General features: G+C 37.2%; 2 protein-coding genes across 5 annotated transcripts in view; one reads left to right on the top strand and one right to left on the bottom strand.

The window, feature by feature from the left end:
* Positions 1-21,277, top strand: part of DOCK1 (dedicator of cytokinesis 1) — a 538,667-nt gene that overhangs the window by 161,076 nt on the left and 356,314 nt on the right. For both annotated transcript variants that reach the window (XM_065552235.1, XM_065552233.1), the window contains exons 26-27: positions 3,545-3,672; positions 6,138-6,233. In XM_065552235.1, the coding sequence (XP_065408307.1) occupies positions 3,545-3,672; positions 6,138-6,233 (224 nt within the window). The remainder of the gene's footprint in view (positions 1-3,544; positions 3,673-6,137; positions 6,234-21,277) is intronic.
* INSYN2A (inhibitory synaptic factor 2A) overlaps positions 12,354-21,277 on the bottom strand; it is a 78,106-nt gene continuing 69,182 nt past the window's right edge. For all 3 annotated transcript variants that reach the window (XM_005299639.5, XM_005299640.4, XM_005299641.5), the window contains one exon: positions 12,354-14,440. In XM_005299639.5, the coding sequence (XP_005299696.1) occupies positions 14,257-14,440 (184 nt within the window). In that variant the 3' untranslated portion in view covers positions 12,354-14,256. The remainder of the gene's footprint in view (positions 14,441-21,277) is intronic.

Raw genomic sequence — 21,277 nt, 5'->3', positions numbered from 1 at the left:
AGACAAGTTAGCAGCAGCGGTGCTACTTTATTGAGGACCTTAGGCAGGAATATTCCCCTCCCCCAAACGCATACTAATAATTAATAGGGGGCCCCCTTGAGCTGCTCGGGGCCCTAAAGCAATTGCTTAGTTGGCTTATGCCTAGCGCCGGCTCTGGAAGTTAGTACAGTTACTTCTCCATAGCGCCTGCCAACCGTGTGTCAGAATCCTGCTTTTACTCATTTCATTAAAAGCAGTATTCCACAAACTGGTTATTTTTTTTTTTTTAAAAGATGCCTATTTTGAGTCTAAGGTAAATGAAGTCCCTCACAATTTAATCTTATTGAATTGCTTATGAATACATTACAGCAGCTAGTGTTCAAGGAGCCATTTGTTTTGTTCCTTATTAGGAGTTAAACATTAAAGCATACTTAGTCAGACCTATGACAGTATGTATAACCTCCTCCATAACAGATCTGAAAGGCTGCACCGTGTGATAGATTTTCCAAAAATCTACAATGTATTACCTCAAAACAGCTTCACAGGAAAATTAAAGTTTGGATTAATATTTATAAGACTATTTCTTAGCAACATTTCTAATACTTTTCTTATTTAGCTGTTGGCAAGATATTCTTCTGTGTCCCATATCCCCATTTTTTCATTGCCATAATCTTTAGTGAATGTGGTTTAGGATCATGTATCTTGAAAAACTCATAGCAGACTATTAGGTTAAATACTTACAATTCATTACCTGCCATGTAAGAGTGTTGTCCGACTTCATATTACATAAACTGCTTTCAGTGAAAGATTCTGTCAATGTGCTATATTATTAACGTTTGTTATGCATGTATACATTTTCTTGTCTGCTAGGTAACACAAAATCGTATTAATTTATTAATTAATATTTATAATTATTATTTATTATTTATTTAATATTTATTATTGATTAATTAATTATTAAGACCCCTTAAGGTTTTGTTTGTACTTTTAAAAACTGAAATGCAGTTTGGGCCACTGTTACACTATGTTACCTTTTTAGGCTATGTCTACACTTAAAATGCTACCATAGCACAGTTGCAACGGTGCCACTGTAGAGTTTCAGTGTAGACACTCACTACAGCAACGGGAGGGGTTCTCCCTTCATTGCCCTGAAAGGCGGTAGCTAAGTTGACAGAAGAATTCTTTTGTTGACCTGGTGCTGTCAATACCAGGGGTTAGGTTGGCATAGCTACATCTCTTAAGGTGTGTGGATTTTTCACACTCTTGAGAGATGTAGCTATGCTGATGAACGTTTCAAGTGTAGACCATCCCCTGAGCTTTCTAGTCTCTAAAAATGTGAATCTGTAGCTAATACTTACCTGTAAGATACATAGAACCCTATAATGACAACATTTATCTGTGGATATACAATGCAGGCCTAATATTGTGCCCTGAGGCAAACATTTCAACTCTCAAGCTGTGATTCTTCTCCCTTGAAGCCTTATGCCAGAGGCTAAATGACCAAGGATCAGAAAAACAGAAATACTGCATTCAAGAGTTTCTGCTGTTAGCTCTGTAAAGATGAATATTGTTCCTTTGTTGGAAACAAAAAAGTCTGAAGCTAATTGAAAGTACTTGCTAATAATTAATGCATTATTTGTGAGACTATAAAATATTAGCCGTGCCGTTAATTAAAACAGTATTAAAACATAACTATATTACTTTCCCTTTTTCCTGTGAATGTGACATTTTCTGAAAAATATGCTGCCTGTCATTTTTTTTATAACCTAGTCCCTTGTGTAACATAGAGGTACTGTGCTCAACCATTCAGGTGGAGTTCATGCTTCTGCACGTGTAGTCTCTCGGGGTGACCAAGGTGTAACACAAATGAGCTTTGTTGAGAGATCTCTCCACTGTTTTGCCAGAAAGGCTGTGGATGTAATATTAAATAAATGTTGGGTGTGTGCAGTGGGACAGGGCTTTGGAAGGAGATGGTTGGAAAGTGTGTCCGTGGCTAAAGGAGAGTAAAATGTTTCACAAAACTATCTGGATTTTCAGACATGCTGTAAGATTAATATGCAGGAAGTGTTGTTTGGAAAAAAAATCCCATGAATTTCAGTACCAGGCTGCTTGCATGCATCATCACATAGTTGAGTGATGTTGCGATACATTAGGACTTGATGTTGCCTCGTGTTGCAGTGATATCATTCTGTGTGGCCAATATCATTACTTGTCCTGGAAGGAAATTCAGAAAAAGTGACAACCAATTAGTGTGAAGCAGCATTCTCCTCAAGGAATGTGGTGTCTTCTTTATCTGTTTCTCCCCTCCCCCCACCCCGTCCCCAATTGAATACCTCGAGGGCCCATGTTGCTCTTTCAGCTCTGACAAGAAACATCTAGCTTTGCTCTCTCCACCACCATCCCTGCTTCTCAATTGGGATGGGGACACCCACAAAAATCACTGCATTGCTCCAACTCATAATTAAGGGTTCTGTGGCAAGTCAGGATAGTTCCTTACTCCTTGGCTACATCCTCCTTCCCCTTAAAGCAGTGGTCCCCAACCTTTTTGTAGCCAGTAGCACATTCATGTTTTCAGAAGAGTGTGGCGGGCGCCAACAATTTTTCAAGGCTTATTTTGTATTTGTACATTAAATAATATGAAAAACATCATATTTAATATTACATAATATATGAATCCAGAGAGGAGAGAGAAGCCATGAGGACAGAGAACACCGGCACCCGCAGCCCCAGAGAACTCTGTTCCCAGCAGGCGCAGGGCTGCGGCTTCTCTCCGGCTGGGCACTAGGTGGGCGCACATAAATGGCCCGGTGGGCGCCATGGCACCCGCGGGCACTGCATTGGGGACCACTGCCTTAAAGCAAAAACATAATGAAAAAACTCTCCACTCTTTTTGCAGCCTAATTTGCAGGGCACATGTTCACCGGATTGTGTCAATGCTAACTTCCTTTTGCCTGAGTATTATAGGGAAGTTGAACAATCCTATCCATTCAAAATGTAAAGGTGCTGTACTGTTACACATGCAAAAGTGCACAGCTTTTCCCTCCGTTATGCAGTGCCCTGTGCTCAATTGTGGGTGTGTCATTTGCATGATCACAATGCTTAAATACATGTAGTTATCATAAGTAGAAGTAGTCATGTGTTTAAAGTTATGCATATGCTTAAGTACCTTGCTGAATTGGAGCCTTGGGACAAAGCGTGTACCAATCTTTATACTTCAGATTGTCTAGGGAATGTCTACACTGCAATAAAAGACATGTGGCAGCGAGTCTCAAAGCCTGAGCCAACTGACTCAGTTGACCTGGGCTCTGAGACTCACTGCTGCAGGGATTTTTTTGCTGTTCAGTTGTACTCTGCTATAAAGAGGTCACTTTGCATTTGCTTATGACTGTCTGGTTTTTTGGTTTTCAAACTTTTGCCCAAAATTTGGTCTGGCTTTCTGTCTTCCAGGAAGTTAACTTTTTTCCTGAAAGTTTTGTTTAAAATATTTGATCTGTTTGCAACATATGTGTGTGTATACTATGAAATTATGTAAGACATACTTGTAACATTGTATCTTTATGTGCAGACTGCAGGGAGATCTTGCTGCCAATGATGACAGATCAGTTGAAGTATCATTTGGAAAGGCAGGAAGACTTGGAGGCTTGCTGCCAACTGCTTAGTAACATCCTGGAAGTCCTTTACAGGAAAGATGTGGTTAGTAACTGATGTTCATACCAATTAGCCCTTAAGAATACTATGTCTTGCGAGTGATAGGAGTGATCATGAAGTAAAGCTGGCAATGACTTAGTTTTTGTCATTTATTTTTGTTCTGAGTTTTTGCTTTTTCTTTCTTCTCCTCCTCTATTGTGGTGGTCGGAGGTGAGGTGGTGTTGTCTGATGTTTCCTCTTTCACCATGTTGCTCTCTGGCCCCAAGGTTTCTCACTTATGACAACCTTTATTCTGGCCCAGAGGAAATGAAATATGGCTCCCTCTGGAGCTCATCCCATAACACCGCTCCAGATATTGGTCAGATACTCACAGGAGTTGAGCATCCTTCCTCCACAGCCCTTGCACCTCCTGCCACATTGGGGAGTGTTTGATGAGTTTGGAACATGAACTCTTCAACCTCTTCATTGCATTGATGCTGGTTTGTTGGGCCAGCTTTTGGTCCTTTGGTAGTTGTTCATCAACTAAAGAGGATAAAAACTGAGTGTGCTGTTTGAAATTTGTAGCAGAAAATTTCACTACAGGAAAAAAAAGTCACTGTAAAAGAGTAGCTTTAAATGACTTTCTTAGCAACAGGACTTGTTCAAGTTATAGGAAAATCCAAAATGCTGGTTTGATGGTGTGAATGAACAATTTGTCAGGAATTTAAAATGTACAGAAATATCCCCGTGTGATCTATGACATTTAAAAACAATCTGCGGGAAGTAGGCTACTCTTCAGACAGCTCAGTAAAATAAAACAGCCCCCCTCTAGCCAATTCTCCCAAGATAAAACCAAATAACTTGACAATGCTTCCTTCTGCCTGAGTATTATAGGGAAGTTGAACAGTCCTATCCATTCAGAATGTAAAGATGCTGTACAATTACGCATGCAAAACTGCACAACTTTTTTCTGTTATGCAGTTGTGGGTGTGTCATTTGCATGATTACAATTTTTTATTGACTAGACAGTAACTATACAAATCTCTCTCTTTTGTTGGGGAGCTATAATCCGTTCCAGTTATTTGCCAGCGATTTTTGGACCAGAGGGTTGCTGCCTGAGTCTGGATTCCTATACATGAGCTGCATAGCTACCTACACTTTGGCCAGGACAAGTTCCAACTTTTTAAAAACTGTCCTTGGTAACTGCATTCTTCTATGATCCCAGATTCTGTGGCATCAGGAAGCAGATTACATTAAAAAGACGAGTTTCTGTCCTGACAGCGCAGCAGCCCCTCCCCATTTTTTGCTATCTGCATCTCTCTCAGCAAGCTGTACTTACTGGCTTTCAGCTCCACCACCTGCTGAGCTGAACACAGTTGAGAAGGTCTTTAGGGGGCAGAATTAGGAGCTGGCTTCTGTTACTGAGAAAGCCAACCAACAATTGGGTGAGAGAGGGCTGCTGAGCTGCCGGATGATTGATGCCTGTATGCAGGCAGAAAAGGGAGACGGAGGAGCCGTGGGGAAAAGAAGGTGAGAAGGGACACAGAGTAGGAAAGTCCCAGCTTGTCACCATCAGGAAGCTTTGGTGCTGCAGAACAATAGCTGCACATATCTGTACTGGAGATGAGGGATACTTTTTCACCTAAGCCAGCGGGAGACTCTGGAAGTTAAATGCAACTGGTGATCCTTGGGTTATTTTTCTCACTCATTTAAAAAAAAAAAAGGCATTTCACAAGAAAGTTTGCACAGCTGTCCAGCAACAGCCTACAGCATATCCTATTCAGAGAATTGTCTGGCAAAACATTTCAAATGTTGACAACCATAGAGTAGTCCCTAAAGACAGTTGCATTAGGGCAAGGGAAGGCAAGTAACTTTTAAGGAGCATGTTTACATTGTGGGAGTAGGGGAAGCAAGTTCCCTATATTAGTGTGATACTTCCCTACCCCCAATCTTTGTGGGGCTTCCTCCCCTTACAAGGTTGGGACATACATCCCTAATGTGTTCACAAAGGGCATTCACAGTCAACACCAACACCACACTTTTTAATGCTTTAAAAAAAATCCTAGCAGATCACCTCTAAAACCAGAATATATATGAAACAATTGAGAATCACTTTGAAAGGCCTTAGTTAAGTTGTTTAATTTATCTGATACACTGTTAAGTATGCCATGTTTACTTTGATCAGAGACCTTTGATTTTAAATGGTGAAAAAATGTCTTTGGAAAACTAAATTGTGAACTAACCAAATGCCATAAACATTGTGTTTTCCCCCCAAGGATTTGCTTTTTATTTAAATTACTCTAATTATGTAATTGACTTTCAGTAGCAGCCAGTAATAAAAAATCTATTTTCTTTGTGCAGTCTTTGCTTTTAACAAAGACTGTTTTTCATCTTGTTGAGCAGTAGTTGTGAGGAGTTATAATTGATTTGGTTTCAACAGGATAGATGGATTTTAATAATGAGCATCAATATTTGAGTTGTATTGATTGTCTTTTGGTGATAGTTTCCACTAGATTATCCTTTCTCTTCAGGGACCAACACAGCGACATGTCCAGATAATCATGGAGAAGCTATTGAGGACAGTAAATAGAACCGTCATTTCCATGGGACGCGATTCAGAGCTCATTGTAAGTGTCTCTTGACATAAACTTAAAAGTATTTTTATCACAACTTCTTGCACCTTGCATAATATATGATTTAAATCCCCGGTGATAAAAAGCAATCAAAACCTATTGTAACTCTCTTGTGTGTTCAAGTAAACTGTAGAGTTTTAGATTATATTTTTTGTGTGGCTTATATTAGGAGGAGAAAGGTCCTATTTAAATTGTCAGTGATCAAATGATGAATTTAATTGGGTATGTTTAACCAAAACTAATTTTATTTTTTGCAATTACAAGATTTTAACCAGCTAAAAATGTTGTGTAAATGAAACAAACTTTTGTTGCTGACATTTAAATCGGACTGGAGGCTTAATTCTGCCAACGGTTACTCGTATTATTGGTGGTTCAATTGGGGTAATGACTCACATAGGCATACTGAAACAAAGACTTGGATGTGTGCCCATGGAAGTCCTGAGAAATAATATGGTTATTCCAAGATTATCCATTTAAGTATGCATTGACATAACTTAATATTACAAGAGCTTAACTTTTGTTGAGTTTTGCTCGATATCATATTTAACAACGTTTGTTACCTTTTAAAATATTTTGTTTGTTGGACCACTTAAATATTCTGCATCAGATGTTTGGCTTCAGTGGAGCTACACTGGTTTGTATCAGCTGAAGATATGGGCCTTTATTAACTTCTTTTAAAAAAAATCTGTAAATGTTTGTCACTATTTGCAGCATATATGCACACAGTGTACTTAATTGGTGTAAAAGCTTGCATTCATTTAAAGTTCTGTACCATTCTGGAACAATTACTTTGGTGGAAACCTAGAAGGAGAGATCATGAAATGTTTCCTACCAATCTGCACACTTTAATGGCTTTGATTCTCTTCTTAAAACTTCTTTCCTTACCTCTTCCTTCTCTGTACTGTATTACATCATTTAAAAAAAATCAAAATTGAGAATGTTCTGAATTAACTCTCTCCTCTCTTCCTCTAATTCCATATTATTCCTTTACCCCAGTCTCTCACTGTGATATCTCCCTTCATCCTTCTAGGTCCTCAGTCTGTCCCCTGGACACCATCCTCTCTCACCCTCTGTCCTCCACTCTTCATCGTCTGTAATGGTGTTTGTATCCCTAAGAATGATAAAAACCTTCTCTTACTCCTAATTGTCTCTCCAGCTATCATCTTGGCACTTGCTTTCCCACTTCCAACAACATGCTGTCTGTTAATGACTTTGTATCCCCCCGCCCCCCCAAATGACAAGGATTAACCCTTGAGTAAGTAAAGTAGTTATAATTCATATAGAAGACAAACTTAATATTGAGAAAGCAGACAAAAGTCATTAGGATTGGATTGTGTGTGTGTGTTTGTATATAATAAAATATATAGACAGTAGAATGCAGACAAAATGTTGTTGTTGTTTCTGTAGGTTAAATTGTAGAAATATAGCTGATGTATTTATCAAAATTCCTCAATTTTATTTCCCCTCTGCTAAACTGTGATGATGTCTGTATATTTGAAGTGATACAAAAACAGAACAGGATATATTCTGAAGCATTATGTTGTTAGAGCCATAGTTAGTTTTTCCCCTTTTTAGCTGTAGCAAAATGTATTTGCAAGTTTAAGTCTTGCATATATATATTTTTAACTAAGCGCAATTGTATTAAAAATGCACACTGTGAACATGAACATAGCCTGAAAGCATTACATCTGAACACACTATAATTATTTAATGAATGCTGACAGCATCAGGAATTTTTAAGAGGGCACTTACTATTTAAAATTCAGTGCATTTCTAAAAGCATCTCTCGGTAATCAACCAATAATGATTCACTTTTGTGGTGTCAATAAAGTAGTAAGATGGAAATGCAACCAATACTTAGTATGCATAACCTTACACTTCTTGGATCAGCATCAGATTGAGATTTATGCATTAAATTTTTTTGACTTGAAAGTTGCACCTAGAATTTAGATTAGAGAATAGATCATAGCAGAACAAATAGAAGAAAAAAGAGTTTCTAGACAAAGAACCATAAAGGAGGATAGTTTAGGTGATGGCATTTTTTTAAAGTAATGTATCACAAATCATATATAATTCATTTCTTACATAAAATAACTATACAGGTGTTGCAGTAGTTGAATCTAAATCATTTTTTCAAGGTGAAAAAATGACTATATATTTCACCTCTTATTTAAAATTTATTGCACTGGTAATAATTTGGAATTTGATATTATGTATTTGCAAAGATGTTGGAAGATTTTTGATGATGCTTGCTTCTTTAAAAGAAGGCAATATATTCATTACGATACAAATTTATATCTTGATTCTGCAAATATTCACTCCTGAGTGGTTCTGCTTGAGTAGTCCCAATGAATACAATGGAGCTACATGTCTGAACAAGGATTTGCAGGGTTGGGCCCAATACGACAAAAGTGAATCAAATAACACTGGTTTCATTTTGCATTCTTTTCATAACTTGGTTTTAAGATCAGTGGGATTTTTATTTGGTATTCTTAGATGCACTATAATGGGTGCTTTTTATGTATAAATATCCAACACGGTGTTCTTTTGTTGGTGCTTTTAATTTGCATAGATAACACTCTTTACGCACATTTCCAAGTTCTGAACTGTGCACAAGTATGCAGTATGCCCCAAAGTGTGTGCGTGTGTCTATGTCTGTACCTGAGAGCCTAGCATTTTGGATGTCAAAAGGGGATTTTAACAGAATTCAACTATTCAGGGTAGAATGGAGTTGCCTTGAAACAGAGGGAGTAAAGGTATGTTAATGATGGTTATTTTTTTAAATACAGTGTGTTTTCTGATCACAAGACAAAGAGCATCAGTAGGACATGAAATTCGTAGATAAGCACTAATATAACATGCAAAATATTCGCTGTTGCAAGAGGATATATAATTCAAGACTCTAGTTATGAAACTATAAATAATTTAATACTAAGCCTCACTTTCAGCTTTTTTTGAGAATTTGTGACTATTCAAAAAGATTTATTTTCTCTGTCTTATAACTTATGGATATGATTTAAAATCTTGATTACTGTTGTAACAATTGTTAAATTGATTCAACAAAAGTATTGACAATAGATGGTTCTGTTGTACATAATGGGCCCAGATAGCTATGTCTAACATGGGATACACAGTCACGTACTATATGTCACAAACTTACATTCCACAAGTGAGCACAGTAACAAATTTTAGAGATCAGAACATTTTAATTTTTTCTTCTTTGTTACATTTAACATTTGCAGAGATTCTGGAAACCTCATGACCCCCAAAAAACTCCCTTAAATGATTGTGGGTTTTTTTTACCATTTTTATCCTAAATGTGTTTTTGCTATAAAAGCTAAATCTGTTTTGATCATTTAGTTTTCCCTCTAGATTTTTTTTTTCAGTCTTCACCAGGGTTTGAAAACCTTCAGACACCTTCTAGTCAGAGAATGAAGCTCATTAGCTAGTTGGTAAAACTAATACCAATTTGTATCAGTTTATCAGGGGGAGGGATAGCTCAGTGGTTTGAGCATTGGCCTGCTAAACCCAGGGTTGTGAGTTCAATCCTTGAGGGGACCACTTAGGGATCTGGGGCAAAAATCAGTACTTGGTCCTGCTAGTGAAGGCAGGGGGCTGGACTCAATGACCTTTCAAGGTCCCTTCCAATTCTACGAGATAGGGTATCTCCATTTATTTATTATTATCTCCTTGATGCTCAGGTGAAGAGAGTCATGAGTAGTTACTGGAATATGATATGGACTATGATTTTTGCAAGATAACCATGGCCCTTTTTGTTATCATGAGTGACTCTGTACACTTACACCCAGTTTCCAGTGTCTGTCTTCTTCAAGTCTGTATTCTTCCTTTGTCCTCTCACTTTCTTTTTTGGTTTGTTCTGCTATCTATAGTCACTCTGTCCACACTAGATTATTTATTTATTTCATTTTATTACGGAAGACCCAATAAAGGCTTAATGTATACAGCTGCAGCAAGATTTTGCTTTGACAGAAACAGGACCTTTAAGCTTCTGAAAAACGGGTTGCTTTAAAACAATGATAAATGGAAAGAACGGTGAGTGTCCTGTAAACACATTTTAGAATTTCCGATGCTCTCTTCTAGGCACTTTTGATAAGTATTATAAGTCCAAAAATCACGAAGACCCACACTTTACTCAAAAACACCAACTCAATATGTTTCCCCCCCACAAACACAGCAATGAAAATAAATAGATGGACTTTTCAGTATTTGCTATTTTGGATCTTTGCTTATAAAATTTGAGGACTTTTAACTCTATGAATCATGGGGTACAGTGAGTGCCAAAGTCTTGGGCAGAAGGTTTGAAATGTTATTTTCTTCATTGGCTACTGCAAAGTAAAAAATAGTATTGTGGCACAATGTAATTTTTTTTCTCACACACATTTCAAATTACTCATTACAAGCCATTATTGCAAAAATTAAGACTTTGTTCCCTCACTATTATCTAGCTTTTTGTGCATTGAAGTATGAATTGAATATCATCATGAATGGAGCAAAAGGACATGGAATATACATATAATATACCAAGTTTTACTTCGATACTGCATTCAGTTAAATAAATTGGCAGCATATTTCCAGCAGTTACAGTTGTACTTTCCTGATACTGAAATAATGCTAAGAAATGTTTCAGGCCTTCTGCTTCATCCTACTATATCAGAGCTGTAAACGTACTGCCATTATATTATTGGTGGCAATCACAGCCACGAAATTGAAAGAGTAGTACATACTGTGTACTATTACATTAGATTAATGCAATTTTAACAGCATGATTTCAAAATGCTTATGAAAAAAGTAATCTATTAGGTTTTTAAAATGTAATGTAGCATTAAAACATTGAAGAAAGTAAAGAATGCATAGTCAGTTATTCTGTTTGTTCATTGCATAGCATCTTATCTGAAGCAAGAAAAACCAAACACTTTGTACTTATTGTGGGTTTTTTTTCAGTTTTAATCATGATTTTTTTTCATTTTACCCTGATTATAAAGTATTTTACAGTGATTAATTTTAAGAAAACAAGTGATACTTACATGAATTGTTTCCTAATAATAATTTCAAAACATAGGAATGTCACTGTTGCTTAATGGGAATTATGCAGACTTAGAAAACATTGTGCATGTAATATGAAAACAGTAAGTAATGCAAAATTACTGCAGTATTTATTGATTATAAAGTAATTAAAGCATATTATGGGAGCAGTGCAAATAGTAAATTTAGTGTCTGAGAATGCATGATATTGCCAATGAATTTAGCAGCAAAATTACATAATATGCTACACTAATAGTGGTGATGTTTCCTTGTTCATAATGTTGTTCCTGCTTTTTATCACATGTATCACATTAGGGTGGAAACAGTTCTATGTCAGTCACATACCATATGTAGCTAAAAGTTATTAGAATTAAATATTCCTCTCAAGATCTAAATCGAGCCTGTGTGATCCTAAATGTTATACAATATGATGCATTTAACACACTTGAAAAAACATTTTATTACAAATTACATAGTATGGTATGGTATAACACAATATGTAATTACTATGTATGTTAGCTTTTTCTTTTTAAAAAAATGTAAAAAATTAAAAATCTGCAACTTGTTTAAGAAAATAGTCTGGACATGTAGAGAACACTCAGTGATAACTTTCATTTTTTTAGCTCTTAAATATTTCACCAAGGAATCCTTCTTTTTCATTCTGAACGCCTGTATAATACTAGTTTTGGGTCTGACTCAATAACCAAGCATAAAAACATTTATAGAGTTTTGCATCAGAGTCCTTGCACACAAGAAGATTTAGAATGGATTTTTAAGAAGTCTGTCTTATTAGTTGGCATTAACCATCTGTAAAGAATCCCGTTTGTGAGATGTTTGACTCAGTGTTTTAAAAAATATACTTGACATGTATGATATTTTCTTTGTAAGTGTGACACTATACTTTGAGGTATAGCACTGTTTTAAAATATTGAATGTGGGTGTTTTTTCTACGTATGCCCATATTTGAGACTTTGTTCTGTTTAGGAAAAATAAATAAATTATATATATATATATATATATTTAATGCTTTGAAATAGTTGGGATTTTTAAAACAAGATGGGATAGCTAGTAAACAGTTTTATAACTTTAATTAAAAACAGTATAAAATACATGAAACATTTTTTTTCCACATGAAACAATTGCACTTCCTTCATTGCACACCTTTTCTTATCCTTTATCTCTCACAAAAATATTTTAGAATACTGTTTACTTATGTACAAGGATTTGTAGCCCTCTTGACATTTACTACACAGGTGAGTTTTTTTCATTAAAGCATCCAGTTGAAATAGTTTTGAAGTGGACATAAACAGTTTCACATATACTGTATGTACTCACATTAACTTTCTATTTACTTTAAAGACAAAGACCACACTGCTTGCTTCAGGATCTTTGTAAAATTAATAGTACTTAAAAATGGATTTGATGTTGAGGTAAGGGGATAAAAAGAGTTGAACATAAACATCTCCAGGTTTAGGTGCAGACTCTTCTGGTAGGGATTCATTTCTTCCACCTTTTTGCTGCATCTAAAGACTGAAAAATTCACATCTTAATGCTGCCTTGGGATATGAAATTACAGAGCCAGTACCTTGTATCCCAGTTTCTGTCACATGAGTGTATACTACTCAAATTATTTAACTAAAAGAAAAAAGAAACAAGATTCCCAATCCCTATCATTACAAGAGTTTTCCAGACAGTCACCTAGATTAGGGTTTTTTAACGACAGTGCTTAATATGGAAAGGGAAAAGATTGCAGTGTATAACTGATAGTGGATTTAAAGTGTTACTGTTTTTAAAAATCTAAGAAGAAATTTGATTCACAGCTTTTCCCCCTATGTGTGATTGATTAGTACAGTTAATATATTACTTTAATACAAATTATATTATGTTGGTCTGGAAATTGATCCTAGAAGCTCAGCTAAATAAATAACTATTAAAGTTGCCAGGCCCTTCTGAACTCTTGTAATAAAGCATAATGCATACTATGAAATTTCTAGCACCCTCTACAATAGTGTACAGTTTTTCTGAAGATTGAATTACAAAAGGATTTAAAGTGTGGCAACTGCCAACAATTTATCATTTTAATATTATCCATCTTATTTTTTTCATATTCTGTGCCAGAATATAGCATTTTGGCGTCTGGGTACCAAAATATAAAAATGAGATCTAAGAAAGGTTAGTGTCCCATAGCTTCGACCCTGTCAACTTTTAGTGATTAAAGGTGTGTCCTGACTTCGGGTGGTTTCTGGCTGCTCATCCTTTGAAATGAGCAGTAAATATGTCACAAGTCCGGTGATAAATATGACACTAAATTAGAGGTGTCAATATGATGCTGGGATGTAATAACTTGGTTTAACTCTACAGCACATGAAGGCAAATACACATATATAGTCACATCATAGAGATTATTCACGGTCTTGGACCATTTGAAAAGTTGTGCTTTCTCCAGGATATTATGTGCTAAAAATTGCACTTCTCATGACCCCCACTTATTTGCAAAATTAAATGTAAAATTGAAGATCTTTGCAAACACAAGGCTTGCTTTTTTTCCTCATTAATGTTTAAAACGAAACAGAACATAAAAAGGCTTAAAAATAGTGATTTTAGCTGTGTGCAGGATGCCATTTACCAGGTTGAAACATAACACTTGCAGATCTAAGGGGGGTGGTGGTGGTGAGAAAATAGTTTTACTTGTCATCTTTGTCTATACAAATTTCAATTCTGATTTTACATCCCACATTGGTGAACTTCAAATAAAAGTTGGCAAGGTATGATTTAATGCCTTGCTCATGAACATTAGTTTATAGGTACAAAGGCCTTTTTGGTACATATGGTGAGAACTGAATGCTGCCCATAATAACCAGAGTAACAGTGGCTGATAACACTGATCAATTTACCAAGATCCCTTTTTAGATGATTAATTGAATTCCAAATATGTTTCAAAGAAGGCCTTAAACTCCATAGCTAATGGACTTAGTTAAAGAAACCAGAGTTTCCATCTTCCGTGCTTTTTTGATTCAGTTTTGGATTTCTGTTTGGGAGTTGAGGAGTAACTCTCCTGAGAATAAGGCAAAGGTGCAACCTGAGTTTCCTCAATAGGGTGAAGTTTTCTCAGAACCGGCTGTAGTTTGTCTTCCTGCTGTTTAAAATCCAACTCCACACTAAAAAAAAAAAAAAAATTGCAATTAAGTGCTAAATTATTATGATATAATGATTTCAATTAAGACAACATCCAACACTGATATCCAAGTGCAAAGGTATTAACAGTATATACAAAAGAAATATAAACTAGATCTCTGTAACTCCAACAAATGTGAATTTGAAAAAAAAATTCCTTGTACCACAAATTAAAATACGAATTCTGGCCACGTTCAGAGGTGATTCCATAGTAACTTGCTATGTGGCAGATCATATAATCATCGGACTAGAAGGGACCTCGAGAGGTCATCTAGTCCAGTTCCCTGCACTCATAGCAGGACTAAGTATTATCTAGACCATCCCTGACAGGTGTCTGTCTAACCTGCTCTTAAAAATTTCCAGTGATGGAGATTCTACAACCTCCTTAGGCAATTTCATCCTTGGAGTCTGGAAACACTTCTCTATGGGTCTGCATCTATATTGAGGAAGGGGTATGCCCTGCCCCCCTAATTCCAATTCATGTGGAGATTACCCTCCCAGGGATCTCTGTTTCAGCTATCAGTAGAGCTCAACCCCCTGGTGGCATAGTTCTAGTGGGGCCAAAGCAGGTGGAAAGAGACATACTTCCTCTTTGATGTTTTGGAATTTGTGTAGATCTCATGGGGTTTGTAAGGTTTGGGAGCAGGTCCTTACATTTTTTCCCACAGGTGGGTGTTATCTACATGTACGTTACAGTGATTAAGGCTCCTTGATGCTCAAGCTTTCTAGCATACACTAATTGCCTCTGAACTTGGCCATATTTCTAGCAGCATAATCTAAAGTACACTTAACCTACTGCAAATAATAGCCCTTCCAAGTCAAAAAGATGCCTGAGTCTTTATTTTGATTGCAAGACAAAACATCTGTTGTAGATCCACATTTTTAGCTAAAGAAATAAAAGTTGTTTTGGTAGATCTAGGGTGTACTTTTTGATAGCCCCATATTATAGTAAAAAAATCTATTTATAATAGATCTATTATATTTATAAAATCTATTACTCATTCAACAATCTAAATCTAACACATGAAGGTAAACTTAAACTCATAAAATATGCATCCTAAATTGTAAGCAGTTTGTGGAGTGGAAAACCTTGCAGGCTGCCCTGTAGTTAAGAAAAAAGATGCAGATGAATTTATAGCCCTAGGATCAACATACAGCACTAAAGTACATTTCAAATTTAGTTTGTAAAAACAAAGAAATGCAATCTCAAGATGCAGCAAAAGGGTGAATAAAAATGGGAATTTGGCACAGTAATCCAAGCCAAATAAGAGCCGCAAAAGCTCTGAATGAAGCAGAAATGATCTTGTTCCAATGCATGCTGGATGTGGAGAAAGTTGACAGTGGGCCTTCTCACCTTACCCTGTATGTTAGGGAGCACAGCAGGATTTTGAAAAGAGAATTAGGGGACAGGGCAGGTTCAGGCTCAGGGAGGAATTTGAGAGAGAGCAAGGGGCTTACTGACGGCCTGGGACAAGTCATCTGGCCCCATTCAGCATTTGCTATCTGATGCTTTCATAATATTTGATTAACGTGAAAAAACAATTGTATATCATAATACTTATGCTCAAGGGGCGGAGATAAGCCTGCGCATTCAAGCTTAACTTTTGGTATTTCCCGGCTTTTCAGCATTTAATTGTGCAACAGTAGTATTGCACAAATGTATTTTTCTCTTTGTTTTCTAGGTGGTGTTGGGTTTTTTTTGCATTTAATATAGTTTTGGTTTAAGTCCTTTCTGACCCAGGTGTCAGCTTAGCATTTTTAATTTTGTAGGCCCTCGGATTCCAAGTGTAATCAACTCCATGCAAAGGGTTGATCTTAAGGAGGGATAACTCAGTGCTTTGAGCATTGGCCTGCTAAACCCAGGATTGTGAGTTCAATCCTTGAAGGGGCCATTTAGGGATCTGGGGTAAAAATCTGTCTGGGGATTGGTCCTGCATTGAGCAGGGGGTTGGACTAGATGACTTCCTGAGGTCCCTTCCAACCCTGATATTCTATGATTCTATGATGTGGGTTAGGGGAGAGATTCTTTAAGCCAGTGGTTCCTACACTTGTTCCGCCGCTTGTGCAGGGAAAGCCCCTGGCGGTCCGGGCCGGTTTGTTTACCTGCCGCATCCGCAGGTTCAGCCGATCGCGGCTCCCAGTGGCCGCGGTTCGCTGCTCCAGGCCAATGGAAGCTGCTGGAAGCGGCGCAGGCCAAGGGACTTAGTGGCTGCCGCTTCCAGCAGCTCCCATTGGCCTGGAGCAGCGAACCGCGGCCACTGGGAGCCGCGATCGGCCGAACCTGCGGATGCAGCAGGTAAACAAACCGGCCCGGCCCACCAGGGGCTTTCCCTGCACAAGCGGCGGAACAAGTTTTGGAACCACTGCTTTAAGCCATCACCAAATTAACCGGTTACATATACTAAAACGGGAGACCTTTGATTCCTCCTTCCCCAACCTCAAGCTGCATGAGATGTGAAGCCTTGTTGCTTCATACCTAACGTTACATTTTAAAGAGTTTTAAGGGAAATTTTTTTAGATATGCTGGGTGTTTGGGAGCCATTATGCCTCCAGCCATTGGAAGGTTTTGGTGTATTTTAGCTCCTATGTAGCACTTTGCAGATATTGAGTGCTTCTCACTACAATCCTGTGAGTAGGGTGACCAGATGAGGGAAAGAGAAAATCGGGACACATGGGGGTGGGAGGGGGCAAAAAAAAACAAACAACCAAGTCAGTCCCTGCCGCCAGAGCAAAAAAAAAAACACTGCCGGCGGATATCGGGACAATTTGCGTCCTGACCCAAGTCACCCTACCTGTGAGGTAGCTAAATGTTATCCTCATTTTACAGATGGGAAAAGAAAACCAGAGAGGTTAAGTGACTTGCTAAGAGGAACTGGTATCAGAGCTCACAAGAATCCACCTGCAGGACGTCCCTGTGAAATCAGTGGGCTTTGCACCAGTGTGAGGATCCATTTATGTGGATCATAAATGCAGGAGAACAGCCTAGTTTGTTAAATTGTGGAGAATGGTTAAATGTGTTCTAGGCTTCAATATAAGTATGGACATTCCTGTCAGTTTGAAAACTTTACATAGTCTTTCTGATTGCCGGTATAAGAGAAAAGTAAATACACTTCTAAGAATGGAGACACTTCAAAGTGAATATTGAGTATTAATCTAACAGTATGAAAGACATGTTAAAAATTGTAACATGTAAAAAAAAAATTCTGTTGCTTCGGACTCACCAAATATTGAATTTCTATTAAGCAGCTACATTGGGTATCTTGGTATTAAGCAATTAATCTCACTGCAGAACCATGTAATTACAGAGTAATATAATCCAACTTCTTGTTAACAAAATGGCAAGACTGTGTGGATGACAAATTGTTATTTGCAGTTTAGCTGCACTGCTAGCAAAAGAAAGCTCGCAAGAAACCTGTGGTTTGGTTAAAAGGTTGGGATACCATTGAGTTGTGTGCATGCTGTGTGTTTATTTCCAAAAATAAAAATGGAAAAATCAGCACGGCGATTAAAAATATCTTACATAGAAAAAGAACAAATTTTGCTGTACAGAACTGTTCATTATGGTGGTGTGCAAACCGGGGCAGAATTTGGCTTGCAATGTTAGCATCAGCTTGTTTACTTGAATAAATGTATGAAATATGCAGTTCAGCTCTCACTGGGGAAAAATGTTTGTTTTCACCTAGCCCAATATGTTTTTATCATGTTCTGTGATATTCACCAATGTAAAGCTTTTTTAAATTAAGGTCTATTTTAGACTTCAAAGATAATTCTTAAAATCATTTATAATGTGTTAAGCAACTTTTTATAATCAGTTTTTATTACAAAATGTTTACTGACTGCAAGATAAAAGCGTATGCAGTTTTAATTCCTGTGAGGAAAAGCATATTTCGGTTAGAAACTATTGTTATTCTGTACTGCATAAAACCATCTGTACTGCATCTCAGGCTGTTTTTATCAGTTGGCATCAAAATAACAATGTGTTATTTTGAAGAGAGTGAGAGAATACTAACACTTATATCCTGTCACCTTTTATAACTGTATAGGTTTTACAGGAGAATGGCTTGTTGGCCCAGAAGATAAATGCATTTAAATTAGAATTTTCTTATCTTCCTGTAACCTTCCATGCAAATAGCTTGTTTGATGACAAATTAATGACTTAATACATATTTGCATATTTTATCATTGTGAAACAAAAACAGAGTTTTTCTTTTATAATGCAGTAAAATATAGCTGGTCACGTGTTATCTATCTATCTAACTATAGATATTTATATCTATGTTTATTGATAGTTACACACACGCTTATATGACCAGCTGTATTTTTATATAGTAAGTATTTTGGTGATGGTAGAATTAGGATGCTGTTCTTAGGAGATTGAAAATGAGAATTTGAAAGCCATGAGTATTGATGAATTTATACAGGTATTTTAACTGAATATTTCTGAAGTAGTCTAATAACTAACATTTACATTTTTAAGAAATGCAAGACTTCAGCTAATGGGAGCTGGTCTAAATACTGAGGTTTACTTACAGTATGTGCTGCTTTGTCCTTACACTTTGCTCAGCTGTTACTAGCATTATGCTGCTGATACAGACATTTCCGTGTACTTTTAAAAGAAGCCTAACTAAAACGAAAGCTGTTTACAGTTGACCTCTCAACGTTTGGCTGTGTATACAAGTACTACTATCAAAATAAACAAATAACATTTTGGAAAGCTTACAAACAGGAATGTCAGATACATTGTTTTTGTTTGTTTTGTCCCATTGCCTTGACTTCCATGCTGCTAACTCTGTCCGTGACTCTTCAGTCTTACTTGGCCTCTCACTCCACTGAGCCTGCACTTGCCTCCTTTTTCTGGCCAAGTCCAACTGCTTTTTCTTAATCTTCTTTTTCTGGGACCTGTCCATCATGTTCAACATAGTTGATGTACCATTATTGTAGTTTTCTCCTGCTTTGCCTTTCAAAATTCTGGGCTTGGTTGGCTTTAGTTACATCTAGTCTATTGCTAAAAAATTGCCATTTCCTCCTCTACAATATATCCCAAATGTATCCCTCCTCCTTTATCCCTACTTCCAAACACTCATCTCTCGCGTAGACTGTTTCAACTTTCTTTCTGATCTACCAGATTCCCACATTGCACATCCCTTCTAGAGTATCCAAAATACCATTCCCAAAGTCATCTCCTGCTGCTCTGACCACGTCATCCCCACTTGAGTCCCTTCATTTCCCTCATCTGTGTCAATATCATATTGAAACCCCTTGTCCATGTCTTCAGGGAGCTGCAGATCTTTGACCACACTTAGATGTTACCTCTTACCACTCTTCTGCTTGAACTCTACCCTCTGATAAATTTGCATACCTTCATGCCTGTTTGTATCCTTCCTCTTTTCTCCCACGCTGTCCTCTGTGCCTTAATTATTCTTGATCCTATCAGCCACACAGTCTCATTCACCTTCAGAATCTTCCCCACTTTTTCCTCAGCCTCTCCCACAGTAACCCACACAAGCTTAATAAAAGTGATGGCTGCATCACCCTTACTTGTGTGTTTTGCTGTTGGCATGAGTGCTCTGAAGTGAGGTATTACTGAACATAAAAGGCAATAAGAAGTTCTATAAATACATTAGGAGCAAGAGAAATACAAAGGAAAGCGTAGGTCCTTTCTTAGCAGGGAGGGAGAGATGATAATGGATTACGCTAAGAAGACTGAGGTGTTTAATGCCTATTTTGTTTGTTTACACTAAAAAGGTAAATTGTGACCAAATGCTTAACATAGATAATTATAATTAATATTAACAACAAAAGGGAAGTATTGCAAGCCAAAATAGGGAAAGAACAGGTTAAAGAATATTTAGGAATGTTAAATGTATTAAAGTTGCAGTTCATCCTAGGGTACTGAAACAATTACAGAACTGCTGGCAGATTATCTTTGAGAAATCATGGAGATGGGTAAGGTCTCAGAGGCCCAGAGAAGGAAAACATAGCATCTCTCTTTAAAAAGGGAAAAAAGAAGACCTGAGGAATTGTAGATCAGTCAGCCTAACGTTGGTACCTGGAAAGATACTGGAACAAATTAAAAAATCAATTTGTAAGCACCCAGAGGATAATAGGATTATAAGTAATAGCCACCATGGATTTGTCAAGAACAAATGCCAATTTGCCAAGAACAAACTAATTTTCTTCTTTACCAGGGTTACTGGCCTGCTGGATAGAGGGACGCAGTAGACATGATATATCCTGATTTTCAGTAAGGCTTTTGACACAGTCCCACATGACATTCTCGTACGCAAACTAGAGAAGTAAGGTCTAGATGAAATTACCATTAGGTGGGTGCAAAACTGGTTGAAAGACCATGCTCAAAGAGCAGTTCTCAATGGTTTGCTGTCAGTTTGGGGGATGTATCTGATGGGGTCTAGCAGGGGTTAATCCTGGGTCCAGTACTATTCAATGTTTTCATTTATGACTTGGATAAAGAAATGAAGAGTCCGCTTGTAAAATTAGTAGAAGACAACAAGCAGGGGAGGGTTGCAAGCACTTTGGAGGACAGGATTAAAAGAATTCAAAATATCTGTGACAGATTGGAGAATTGGCCTGAAATCAACAGGATGGAATTCAGTATAGAGAAGTGCAAAGTACTACACTTAAGAAGAAAAAAAAATCAAATGAACAACAACAAAATGAGGAATAACTGGCTAGGTAATTGTATTGCAGAAAAGGATCTGGAGGTTATAGAGAATCACAAATTGACTGAGTCGTCAACATGATGTAGTTGCTAAAAAGGCTAATATCCTCTGGTATGTTTTAACAGGAGTCTTGTCTGGAGG

Source organism: Chrysemys picta, chromosome 7 (assembly GCF_011386835.1).
Source record: "Chrysemys picta bellii isolate R12L10 chromosome 7, ASM1138683v2, whole genome shotgun sequence".
Taxonomy (NCBI): Eukaryota; Metazoa; Chordata; order Testudines; family Emydidae; genus Chrysemys; species Chrysemys picta.
The sequence above is the reverse complement of the archived record's forward strand: the minus strand, read 5'-3'. Positions and strand labels throughout refer to the sequence as shown.